Source organism: Strix uralensis, chromosome 3 (genome assembly GCF_047716275.1).
Source record: "Strix uralensis isolate ZFMK-TIS-50842 chromosome 3, bStrUra1, whole genome shotgun sequence".
Taxonomy (NCBI): Eukaryota; Metazoa; Chordata; class Aves; order Strigiformes; family Strigidae; genus Strix; species Strix uralensis.
This window is the reverse complement of record NC_133974.1, coordinates 52,348,566-52,361,804: the sequence shown is the minus strand read 5'-3', so window position 1 is coordinate 52,361,804 and position 13,239 is coordinate 52,348,566. Positions and strand designations below refer to the sequence as shown.

The following is a 13,239-nucleotide window of genomic DNA, read 5'->3' as shown; positions in this document are numbered from 1 at the left end:
AGTAATATTAGGAGTTTTAGGGGTATGTTTTCTGGGGGTTGGGGTTTTTTTAATTAAAACGTATTCATTGTCCTCCAAAAAATAGTTATTTTTTTCCCCTATCCTTTGCTGGCCAAAGCGCACCATAAAAGAGTGTTTTGTTTAGCTTTGTAAGGCCTTCAGACAAACTTAATAGTGACAGTGGGTAATTGTGACAGCTCTAGGAGATAGTGTTTGCTGTCTGAAAAATGGAAAAACCTGCTTGTAGAAAACTTAGCTCGATTCAGAAGGTAAAAATGGTCTCAGTGCATTTCACTCAGTAAGGTACAACTCAGGTTATGGTGATTAACATTTTCTGTGAACAACTTTATAGTATCTTATCTTTGTAAACTGCTGTGTCAAGTTGTTGGCAGAAACATCTGCTTTCCTGCTGTCCTTCTGTTGTGTTGTACATCAGATTCCACATTAGACACACTTGTTGCAGGACTCCTTTTACATCCAGGATCCTGGTGTAAAACATGATTATCTTAGCACCGCTAATGCAATTATGAATAACGCTGTAGTGCCTGGGAGCACTACATGTGCAGAGCATGTTGTTCAGATGCGGAACAGCACCGTGCTTTTGAATAACAGAGTAAGAACTTCACCCCTGAAGAATCTAATAGGCTTAGATACTACAGTGGTGGCAGTATGTGGAAATGTAGAGTAGTGCTTTACTTGTTGGAAAGTGTTATGCAAACACATTTCCTCTGAATTTAATAGAGAATTTTTTTAAAAATCTTTGAGTAGTTAATTAAAATTTCCCAACCGATCAGGCCCTTGAGGTGTGTCTAAAGTTGTCATTAACAAGTAAGTTGAATCATCTTTATTTACTGCTACTACTCAATAATAGATATTTAGATTATCTTCCTGATATCCGTTGTATAGCTACAAAGTATTAGTTCTAAAATAGTGAGTTTTCTGTATTTATTGGAATATAGATCCTCTGACAGAAGTTCAGCTAAATTATTCAGTTGTAAGTCCACCATTCTAACATCGATGGATGTTTCATGAATGTTATAAAAGAATATGGTTGCATGTTTGTAGGGGTTGAGGAGCAGAATGATTAGTGAGTATAATGTCTGTTTCATAATACACTCTGGTATATGTGTATTTCTGATTGTATTGCTGTGTTTACTTATCTCAAAATAATGTGACTAATAAACACTAAGATTACACATATACTGTAGAAATTGTCTGATATACCTGTCAAAATCATTAAACCCTTCTGCTGCTAGAAGCAATGGCATGGAAAGTGGGATAAAATATTAGAAAGCCAACATTGGTGCAGAGAAGAAACTTGAATTCAGAAGTCAAACTGAAGTATAGAACAGTAGCTGAGGGCTCTAATACTTGCTTTTGCTAAAGGTTACGTTGGATCATTTTTCACTGTTTTTCTACAGATCTCAAGCATATGTGGACCATATGGATGGATCATATTCGCTTTCTGCATTACCCTATAGCCAGATGTCTGAACTTCTGAACAGAGCTGAGGAGCGAGTGTTGGTCAGACCACATGAACCACCACCACCACCTCCAATGCATGGAGCAGGAGATGTGAAACCTGTGCCTCCATGTGTTAGGTATGAAGATTTATTGGGGAGTTTTAGTTTTCCACCACCCCACTAATAGTCATTAGTATTATTTCCATGCAGCCCAGGCACTACACCCATCCTAGTGGCTGTGTCAGTCCACAGCCCTGAGGTGTCTGCAGCTGCAGGGCCACGCAGGAGTTGGAGAGAAAGGCCAGCATCTAAAACCCGTAGGGTTTATGAAACCATTGTGGAGAATGGCCTCACTTTGCCATTAGTATTGCGACTATGTCGCCGTCTGAGTTAAATGGCAAGGCAGATAACTGTATGGAAGATGTTTCTGTGAAAGATGTTGGAATCTCAGGATTTAACTTTGGATTTTGGGAAATCTGGAAATCTGAAATTTGCACAACTAAGCTATGTCTCAGCCTCCATGAAAGGAAGAATATATCGCAATAAGACAGTCAGCAGTCACAACTATATATTCATCACATTGGCTAAATGGCAAGTGCTGGGGTTTTTTTTCTTCCCCAAGTGTTTTTATTTTCTATTTCTCTATGCCTTTCCAGGGCTGGATGCATACTTAGAGTATTTTCTAGAGTGAGGCTCTGGTTGTCAATCCCCTGTTGTTTTATACCCAAAATCTTACTTTATGGTCAGGTACATACAACTTGGAATAGAGGACAGTTAATTCAGACATGGTTGTTACATCATTAGTCTCTTGAAAAGAATGTCTTTACTGTTCAGGAGATTATACACAGAAATGCATAACTCTTTAGATTAATTTTCCACAACAGCTGAAAGAAATCCTCAAGTGGTCTTTCAGGAAAATAATTTTACTATTCCCTTTTTTTTTTCTTCAATTCACCTATTCATTGCACTATAAAGAGTATCTAGCATATAAATATACCACTCTGTACATAGAATTGATGACCTTGGATACTAGTCTCACTCATCTTGTCATCAAACCTTAAATATGTATTTCAAATGTAACTCATCCTCAGTGCTTGTACTGTTTCGTTTTGGTTTTAAGTTTTGTGAATTGAAGCAGTTAATCAACTGCTAATTCCCTTACTTCAGAAGACTATTTTAGATTTACTTAAGGATGTGAGGAGAGAATTATACTTGTATAGGAAACCTTTGATAAAGATGCAGGTTTGTCTAAGAGCATAAACTCGGTTAATAGCTGAATTTGAGCAAAGGTCTGTCGGAAGACTGACGCATACTGCATACTGAGAATTAGATTTCCTTGTATATGAGGTATGAATACCTTGAAATCATCACAGTTCATAATGCTCTTTAATGCCCAGTGTTCAATATTCTTAAGTTGCAGAAGTGAATCTGTTTCTATTTTTTCCACTCTCCAGCTCTAATAACTTTGTCCTGTTACTGGATGTTTCAGCTCTACTACTGGCTTGGTAGAAAATCGTCCTCAGTCACCAGCAACAGGCAGAACACCAGTGTTTGTGAGCCCCACTCCTCCACCACCACCACCACCACCTCTTCCATCTGCTTTGTCAACTTCATCATTAAGAGCTGCAATGACTTCCACCCCTCCACCCCCAGTCCCACCTCCCCCACCCCCTCCCACAGCTGCTCTGCAGGCCCCGGCTGTGCCACCGCCACCAGCTCCTCTCCAGATAGCTCCTGGAGTCCTACATCCAGCTCCACCTCCCATTGCTCCTCCCCTAGCACAACCCTCTCCTCCGGTCACTAGAGCTGCCCAGGTGTGCGAAGCTGTACCAGTGCACCCAGTTCCTCCACAAGCTGAAGTACAGGGACTTCCTCCACCACCCCCGCCTCCTCCCTTGCCTCCTCCTGGCATTCGACCCTCCTCTCCTGTCACAGTTGCAGCCCTTTCTCACCCTCCTCCTGTTCTGCACCCTCCTCCCACAACCATTGTTCCTGGCCCTCATGCCCCCCTAATGCCTCCATCTCCACCATCCCAAGTGATCCCTGCTCCTGAACCCAAACGCCATCCTTCAACTCTTCCTGTAATCAGCGATGCTAGAAGCGTTCTGCTGGAAGCAATACGAAAAGGTAACGTTTGGCTATTAATGGGTAAAAAGAACGGTCTCAGAAACTTGCTAAATACACGTTAGCTTTGCGATATGGAATATTTCACATGTGTAAGTTATTTCAGAGGAATGCATCTTCAGTCTGCTTCTGCTTTCTGTTTTCTACAGTGTATGCATAGCCAAGTGGATTTTTTTCAATTTGTAATTGCACTTATCAGATGTTTAGTTTGGATGGCAAAACTGGTTCTCTGTGGAAGTTAGATTTTTTTAAAAAAAGTACGTGTTTATAGATGATCTGTGGAGATTATCTCTTCATTTCTGCATACCTGAAAATGTAGGTATTTCTGATAACCTACAGATTGTGTAGAAGACAAAAACATTGTTTTTCACAGACTGTTGGATAAAAGCAGAACAGATCAATTGGCATTGGAATTTTGATCATCGGTGTATTACAACAAGATATAAATGGCATTCAGAAATCATTGCTTAAGACTTAAGCTGTTAAGTATCTAATTGAGAGATGTCTCAACGCCATAGCGGAGCAGTCTTTATGCTGCAAGGTGCCCTGTTGGCAGAGTGCAGGTGAATGGCAGAGGTGCAGTGCAGGGCAATGTTTTTCTGATGATCTAGCAAGGAGCTGCATGTACAAGCTGTACCTTTCAGCTTATGTGCCTATGGCCAGAAGAATCCCCACTGCACTGTGACTGCTGCTGTTTGACTATGTGGTATCTTTGAATAGTTAATCTTTCTCAGATGTTTTGAGGACTGCATTCTTCTGTTTTTCCCCTGCACCTACAACACAGTATAGAGTCTGTACAGTACTGTACTATCAGTAGATAGGCTATAATACTAATTCAGAATATTTTTAATGCATGTATATGCACATGAATTGATAACATCATTGAATCTAAAGAAGTATCAACAACAGTTGAGTGCAACAGTGGTGCGTCAACATTAGTAGAGAATGTCAGCAAAAAAACTAATAAAGGAGAACCTGCTGGTATAGTTTTGGTGATTCTTGAAAATGCTTTTGATGAAGTCTTGCACAAGAAACAAAGGCTCAAGTTACCACAGCTTAAATTCCACCTAAGGATCTGTGCTTGTGTGCCTGTCAGTTGACAATAGAGAGTATTACATACAACATGTAGGTCATATTTAGACTGTGTCGGTCTGTGGTGTCGTGAGTATAAAGCCAAAATATATGATCTCTGTCATGTTTTTAACTTGTTACTGGATTTAACTTTGTCATACTGTTGGTATGTGTTATTTCTCCTTTGTGTTTGATCTTTAAGTAATACTTTATCCCAAAACAGATCATTACATGATTAAAACTGGGTTACAAGAAGTCCTGTCTTGTTAGGATACTCCAAATAGCTATAACTTCTAATTGGAATCATGAAGAGAGAGTATAGAAAGTGTCTGGAAATGCAAATAGTAAAATGGCTTAACCACTTACAGTGGTACTAAAAATGTGGGTGTATTTTTAATGGGAAATCAGAAGCAGAATATTATAGTAGAAGGACTAATGATCTAGTCTGCCAGTGTAATTCTGATAGTCCTCTCTTCAGAAACTTGACAGAAAACTTCTATCTGAGGAGCACAATGTCCTCAGCTTTCATTTTTGCTTGCAAAGCATTTTGTGAATTATGAGCTAAATATTTTGTGTAGTGATAAAGGAGGAGAGTAACATGTTTGTGTTTTGATGTTCTTCAGGTATTCAGCTACGCAAAGTGGAAGAGCAGCGTGAACAAGAAGCTAAACATGAGCGCATTGAGAATGATGTTGCTACTATACTTTCTCGTCGCATTGCTGTGGAATACAGTGATTCAGAAGATGATTCAGAATTTGATGAAGTGGATTGGTTAGAGTAAAATTACACTGCTGTACACTGCAAAATCGAATGCTAATGTCCATTGTGGTGCTTGTTCTTTGAAAGTTTGATGGTCATTTCTAGTGTTTTTGTATTCTTTTCTTTACATGATTAATCCATGTTTTTCTACTTTTCAGTTTACAAAAAGCTCCTAGTGCATCTTTGAAACTAAATGTTTTACAGTGGCTTTTCTTACACATCTTTTTTGAAAGAACATACTTTGTTCCAATAGACCACTAAGTATTAAGCATGGGCAGCTGTTGGTAGAGTAGCAGTTTCAATTTTTTGGCATATCTTAACTGTGCACTTTGTGAATTTTAAGTTAATGAAGGCAACTGAAATTGACATTCCAAGGGCAGCTGTATGTACTAATGAGCCTTATCCCACTTCTGATAGTGTTTTAAAACATTAAACCTAGCTATCAAGATATCACTGCCTCGATTACATCTGTACACTAAAAGTACATATAGTTAGCAGCACTGAACACACTGAAAGGAAAATGGATCTTTGGGGGTTTTATTATCGTTTTATTGTTGTTTTTAAATAATTATGGCCTTATTTGAATGTTTAGAGATTCCCCTTCCCTTCTTCCCTCCCAGGTACATATTGTGTGGTACTATTTTTGCCTGCATAATAAAAGTTTAATTTTTTTTTTTCCTTGTGAAATCTTTTGACTTAAACATGCTGTGTAACTTATGTAACTGTTAAAATAACAGTTTGATTTAATAAATGGTTCATTTTAAATGTTCCTGGTTGTTGCTTTTTCAGTGAAGCCTACTTTTCATTCATATACCTGGGGGATCCATGGATTTCAAAGACTTAATCTTTGGTCTGCAAAGTTACAATATTCTGCACTTGATCTAAGGACACATATTAAACAAGGAAACATGTATCATCAAAAGATACCTATATGCATATCTACCAAAAAAAAGCTGGAATCTTACTGTGATCTATTAGTTTAAAAAAAATAAAAATACAAAATTGGAAGCTTGTGGCTTATATGATTTAGGGTTGTTTTTTTAAAAAAACTTTACCATCAATGTATCTTGAGAAGGGGAGATGCAGCAGTCAAAATCATGGTTAATGAAAGATGACAAAGAACAGGGGTGATATTGCAAAGTCATTTTTTGTGCTGTCTAGCAGTGTTGCGTGTTGTGCAGGACTTCTGTGTTTCCCTTCTCTGGAATAACTCCTTCAAGTCTGAGCGCGTAGTCAAAAGCCTATTGAGAAGGGAAGCATGAGAGAGGGCAAGAGCACTCTCACCTTGTGAGCTCGTCCCTGGAAAATGGAATTGTATAATGGAGGAAAACAAGTGTTGAAAGTCAGAACAAGATTTCTGAAGGTGGAACCTGAAGTGTTTTACAAGCTACAGAACAATTTACAGGGGTATGTGGTCATTAACCTCTTGGGACAGGGCAAATCTCCAGAGGTGTACAGACGAGTAGGAATACTGTACAGCAGCCCTTGCAACTTTACTGTCACCATCTTGGCCTCCACTGTAATTTTACACATGACCTACTATATTCAAGACTTTCCATCAAAACAGTAATGCCTTTGTTGTGTTTGTGGGAGGAGAATCGTTGTCACAATTTGTGAATCTGCATCTTTGTAACTATGGATGTGATTCTTCTCTATACATTATTCTCTTTGATAGTTGTCTTCACAGTAATGCCATCTGGTTTATTCTGCCATTCTCAGTTAACTTTCAAAGTGCATGTCCTTCTTAATAGCTCATAATATTGAAGAGAAGATGTCAGAGGCACCACTGCATGAATATCTGATGGTGTTTAATCTGGGTGTTTCCTTGGATTTTGGTAATCCTAAATTGCCAAATCTGGCCTGGTAACAATCTGAGAGATCTCATTTACACAGCTGTAAAGGATCAAGATCTTCAAGCCCAAGTGCAGTATACACACCTGCAGGTGCTCTTTAAGCAGGGAGACAGATCTACACTTTAGGCAGCTGAGTGAAGGGCATGTGCATAAATTTTGTGTGTAGGTAGTTCTGCCATTCACAAAATTACTTTTCAACTGATGTTTATACCTGTTCCTTGCTGAAGTCTCTAAACTCCTGATTTTCCTGGTGGCTCTTCTAGACAGCAGCCTATGTACCTTTTACAGGTACATTAGTGATAAAAGGAAGACTAGGGAAAATGTGGGCCCTCTCCAGAAAGAAGGAGGAGACCTGGTCACCTGGGATATGGAGAAGGCTGAGGTACTCAATGACATTTTTGTATTGGCCAAGTCGCAGAAGGTAAAGGGGGGACTGGGAGAATGAAGAACCACCCACTGTAGGAGAAGGTCAGGTTCAAGACCATCTAAGGAACCTGAAGGTGCACAAGTCCATGGGACCTGATGAGATGCATCTGCAGGTCCTGAGGGAACTGGCAGATGAAGTGGCCAAGCCACTATCCATCATATGTGAGAAGCTAAGGCAATCTGGTGAAGTTCCCGTTGACTGGAAAAGGGCAAATCATGTCTGACAAATTTGGTGGCCTTCTATGACAGGGTTACAGCGTTGGTGGATAAGGGAAGAGCAACTGATGTCATCTACCTGGACTTGTGCAAAGCACTTGACACTGTCCTGCATGACATCCTTGTCTCTAAATTGGTGGTGACACATGGATTTAATGGATGCACCACTTGGTGGTTAAGGAATGGGCTGGATGGTTGCACTCAAAAGAGTAGTGGTCAATGGCTTGATGTCCAAGTGGAGAGCAGTGACAAGTGACGTTCCTCAGGGGTTGGTGTTGGGACCGGAGCTATTTAACATCTTTGTTGGAGACATGGACAGTGGGATTGAGTGCACCCTTAGCAGGTTTGCCAACAACACCAAGCTGTGTGGTGCAGTTGACACACTGGAGGGAAGGAAGATGCCATCCAGAGGGACCTTGACAGGCTGGAGAGGTGGGCCTGTACAAACCTCATGAGGTTCAACAAGGCCAAGTGCAAGGTCCTGCACATGGGTCAAGGCAATCCTAAGCACAAATACAGGCTGGGCGATGAGTGGATTGAGAGTTGCCCTTAGGAGAAGGACTTGGGGGAATGGGTGGATGGAAAAGTGACTATGAGCCAGCAATGTGTGCTCACAGCACAGAAAGCCAACCATATCCTGGGCTGCATCAAGAGAAGCAGGTCAAGGGAGGTGATTCTCCCCCTCTACTCCACCCTCGTGAGACCCCACCTGGAGTCCTGTGTCCAGCTCTGGGGCCCTCAGTATAAGAAGGACATGGACCTGTTGAAGCTGGTCCAGAGGAGGCCATGAAGATGATCAGGGGCTGGAGCACCTTCCCTGTAAGGACAGGCTGAGAGAGTTGGGGTTGTTCAGCCTGGAGAAGAGAAGGCTCCAGGGAGACCTTATAGCAGCCTTCCAGTACTTCAAGGGGGCCCACAGGAAAGATGGGGAGGGACTCTTTATCAGGGAGTGTAGGGATAGGACGAGGGGCAACTGTTTTAAACTGAAAGAGGGTAGATATAGATTAGATGTTAGGAGGAAATTCTTTACTGTGAGGGTGGTGAGACACTGGAACAGGTTTCCCAGAGAAGTTGTGGCTGCCCCCTCCCTGGCAGTGTTCAAGGCCAGGTTGGATGGGGCTTTGAGCAACCTGATCTAGTGGCAGGTGTTCCTGCCCATGGCAGCAGGGTTGTAACTGGATGATCTGTGATTGTTACTTAAACAGAGCAACAGCATGTCTGTGCCCAGGCTGTAACTGTTCCAAGTAGAGGATCTCCTCACTGCAGCATCGTGCCTGCACTGTAGGTATGTTCTGAGTGTGTACAGGTGCTGTGAGCTGGGTATAACTTGCCTAAAGGAGACAAGTTAGAAAAAAAGAAAAGAAAAAGAAAAAAGAGAAAAGGAAAGAGAAAAGAAAAGAAAGAAAAGAAAAGAAAAGAAAAGAAAAAAGAAAAGAAAAGAAAAGAAAAGAAAAGAAAAGAAAAGAAAAGAAAAGAAAAGAAAAGAAAAGAAAAGAAAAGAAAAAGAAAAGAAGAAAAGAAAAGAAGAAAAGCAAAGCACAAAGGCTCATATGTGACTGCAGCTATCAAATATTGGACTTGAAGGTATAAAAAATCCTTATTGACAAATGGTTGTTATTGACCCACTTCGCTGTCCTGGTGATTAATAATATCCTTTCCAAACCAGTACCCAGGGCAGACAAAGCACTCATTTAACATGACACAGTCACACGAAGTAATGAACCTTGCCTGAGAAAAGTCAAGAGTTAAATTCAGTTAACGTTTCAAAGGCGGGATTCTTGGCCTTCTGCCACTGCTACAGCTCTCTGCCATAGCAACTAGTCTCCAGATAGCAATAGTGTGATTCACTAGTGGTGAGAGGTGGTTGTTGAATTTGAATATTTGCATTTATAGATCTACTCCAGGCAATGCATTTGCAATCTCAGTGATTTGTGTCCCTCTTACTGTGGTCTCCAACTGCCCTTCTCATTTGGCAGAACGCTGCGCAGAGGGCTGCTGGGCTATTCATGCCTGTGATTAGATGTGTAATAGATTATTGATTGCTTTGTCTTGTAAGCTACTAAATCAAGTCTTCTGTATTGAACTGTTTACAGAGTCTGTTGTTTACTTCTGTACATTTACAGCAGCTGGTTAAAATCAAAGGCTCAAAGGCTGCCACAAAAATAGCACGTCAGTAATGTTCAATATAAGTGAAGAGACACCTTTATTCAACTTCACACCTTTCTTAAACTGTAATCTGGGACAGTTAAAAATTATCTACCTCTCCTACTGCAAAATGGGGAAAAAAAGAACAAAATAAAAAGAGAAACAAAAAGTACTTGGTGGCAGAATCAGAACAAATGACTAGGGAGGTCAAAATTGGTCACTCGGGGTTTTTATCAGAAGATAAAGTAGTAATAATGACTCAGCCATCATGGACAGACCAAAAAGAAATAGGTAAATGGAAGAGAACAAGTACTGAAGAAGCAAAAATTACAAAGAGACATAATTCTGGAGTTTTTTTAGTGGTGTGCTGTGAACAGCTAAATACTAGCTATCATTAAGGGATTATGTTATCTCCTGTTAAATTGGGATTAAAAAATCAGGAGGCATTTAAAAAAGACTTTTAGTTGATAAAATCATCCTTCCTTGGTGTGGCACAGGGGTGCACTCCTCAGCATTCAGGTGGACACTGACACACGGTTGTCTGTCTGATGAATGCAGAGTCAGCTTCAAAAGGTGCTGTGGGACCTGAGCATGCAAACAGGTACCGATGGCCCCAGATCTGTCACGATGGGCATTCTCCATGATGCTGGGACCATCTCGGCTTGGATGCAGCTGCCACCGCTGAAGCTCATCCCCACTTGCTTTATGTGGTGGCCGTAAGCCCTCGGCCTGCTCTGAGGATGCAGACAGACACACAGACTCTGTAGTGGGCTGTAGTGGGCTGCCACATCTCGGTCTCCCCAGCCCGTGGATCACCACGGGGAGGGGGTGTCAACACCAGCTTCGGAGCGTGGTGCAGAAACCCCTGCCCGACAGCCAGGTAGAGCTCTCTGCAAAACTGCCAGCTCAAAGCAGCATACCCACAGCAGTACAGGTTTATGGCAGCAGTCAGAGCCCCGAAACCCAGCCTTTGTACAAACCAGAGCAGTTCCAAGAGGAGACACAGAGGCAAAGCCTCAGCACAGCCTCTGCAGCCAAGGTCGGCATCAGCAAAAGATCTGACAGAAATTCGACTCGAGCTCCATCAAGTGTCTGCTCTGCCTCCTCAGCTACAGGCTAGAAAGAGTTTTACTCCCTCTCATTCTCTTTTGCAGGTGGCGACATTAAACACCAGGAGACGACTCACAACCAGAGGCCAGAGGCAGCAATAGCGGTCTCCCTTTTTGGGGTCACTCAGCTGCTTTTTCCCTCTCCTTTCCACTCCTGACTACTTTTCCCACTTGAACGATTCGTGGGGGAGGTAGCCTGCCCTGAGTGCCGGGGAAGGAAAAGTGGGAGACTTTTCACACAGCCTTTGTGGCGGCTGGGACAGACCTTACTGATTCCCAAACTGCATCTTGGGTATATCACCAGCCCTTGGTAGATGTTAGTGCTCCCCACCTGCCCCTTGAGCTGCTTGGGACCACTCTTCCTCACCTGCTCCAGCCGTAATAAGCTGGGGTAGGTTTAAGTGCTTAAAAAGCATGTTCCTGGCAACTCAGAAACCTGCTTTTTGACAGCACACGTGCAGGGATTGCTCCTGCAAGTGAGTTGGCTGTCAGCTCCAAGGGTTTAATGAATGTCTGGCAGCATACCACTAGACAGCTGCGGAGGAACAGGCAGGGGATGGGAACCTCGCCCCCATCCCAGCTCCTGCTAGAAGAGGACACATGGGCAAGCCCCAGGAAATGGGTGCTGGGTCCTGGAGCAGACCTCACGAGCACAACCCATCCTGTTCCTGTTGGAGCAACAGACTCAATACTGAGCAGCCTGTGCTTTTTCTTCAACCCCTGCCATACTGCGAGCAGATGTTCTTTCCCCCCTTCTACCTGATTTGCCTGGAGAATGGGTTCTGCCACCTTAGTCACCGCTTGCACTCCCCAACTGCCAGCAGCCCCTGACAGCAACATCACTAACAGCCTCTAAAGAAAATTGTAACTATCCCATTTCTTCAAAATTCTTATTTTTAGAGTATTTGCAGGCTCTGGGAAGTTGCTCCAACTACTTTCCTTTTGGCAACTGGAAACATTTGAGTACGGACCGGAGCAGGTCTGAATTGTCTCTCACCAAACAGGGCTGAATATTCCCCCTTCTTACGTTTCTTTCTCTGATGGTTCAATAGCTTCACTTTCCAACACAAGATAGCTGAGGGTCCCCTACAGACAGGATGTTTTCATTTTCCACCCCCCCCCCCCCACTTTAATGCCTTTAATGACAGTGTTTGTTATTGCAAAAACTGTGAAATTTTAACACAGCTTCATGGCAGTGTCACTCCAAGAAAAGCTTCAAAAATTATCTCCCTTCTGTGCAATTTTATACTGTGTTTTAGCCACTTCCACTCTTCTGTGAGGCATTTTCTTCACCGCGTTTTCAAAATCCCAGAACAGGCCTTGGGGCCCTTCAATCTCTGCCATGGAGCACACTCTCACTGTCGTATTATCACAGCTTAATTTTGCACTTTAGTACCAGCCAGAAATAACTCCAGCAAACTGCTCAAGACTTCTAACCTCATGAGAAAGCAGCGTGCAGCCCGGGTGTCAGCATGCCGGTGTAACTTTACCGCTGTCCCTTCGTGCCAAGCAAACAGCGTAGGCTGAATTTTCCCAACTGCATTTTGGCAAAGCAGTTTGTAAGCATCGCCAGCAGGACTCGCAGCCAACATGGCCCCGTGCAGGGATGTGGGGGCCATCAAGCAACCCAGTCTGGGCTCTGCCCTCACTCACTGCACCCTGGAGAGGGATGTGCCTTCTGGGTTTTAAAAGCACAAAGAAGCTAGCAATGCTCCCAAATGGGACAGGTGTTGCTCGTGGGCCAGCACTGTTTGCTGGCCAGTGGGATTCCTGGTAGTAATTCAGCCGTGATTAATCAGAAGAAAGTATTAGGATAATTCCTTTGCTTCTGTATACTTTCTTCTCTGCAAGGCCACTGTGTCCCAGTGCCTGCCAGGAGGAGTTTTGTTGCTAATGATTCATCTTGGGATGAATCAGAGGTAGAAAGCAGTGACTCAGCCCTTGTGTGTGTCCCATGCAAGGGAGAGCCCATCTCTGGGAGCAACTGAATATACCTGGGCTTCCCAGGCAGCTCCGGCAGGTCACGCTCTGTAGATCTCTCTGATGGAGATCTCTAAGGTCACATGGAAAAGT

The 13,239-nt window shown here is 42.7% G+C and overlaps 1 protein-coding gene across 10 annotated transcripts in view; it reads left to right on the top strand.

Moving 5' to 3' along the window:
• The window catches only part of WASF1 (WASP family member 1), a 102,094-nt gene extending 95,908 nt beyond the window's left edge, over window positions 1–6,186 (top strand). For all 10 annotated transcript variants that reach the window (XM_074862272.1, XM_074862276.1, XM_074862273.1 and 7 more), the window contains 3 exons: window positions 1,422–1,601; window positions 2,953–3,590; window positions 5,282–6,186. In XM_074862272.1, coding sequence (XP_074718373.1) covers window positions 1,422–1,601; window positions 2,953–3,590; window positions 5,282–5,439 — 976 coding nt within the window. In that variant the 3' untranslated portion in view covers window positions 5,440–6,186. The remainder of the gene's footprint in view (window positions 1–1,421; window positions 1,602–2,952; window positions 3,591–5,281) is intronic.
• The last annotated feature ends 7,053 nt before the right edge of the window (window positions 6,187–13,239 follow it).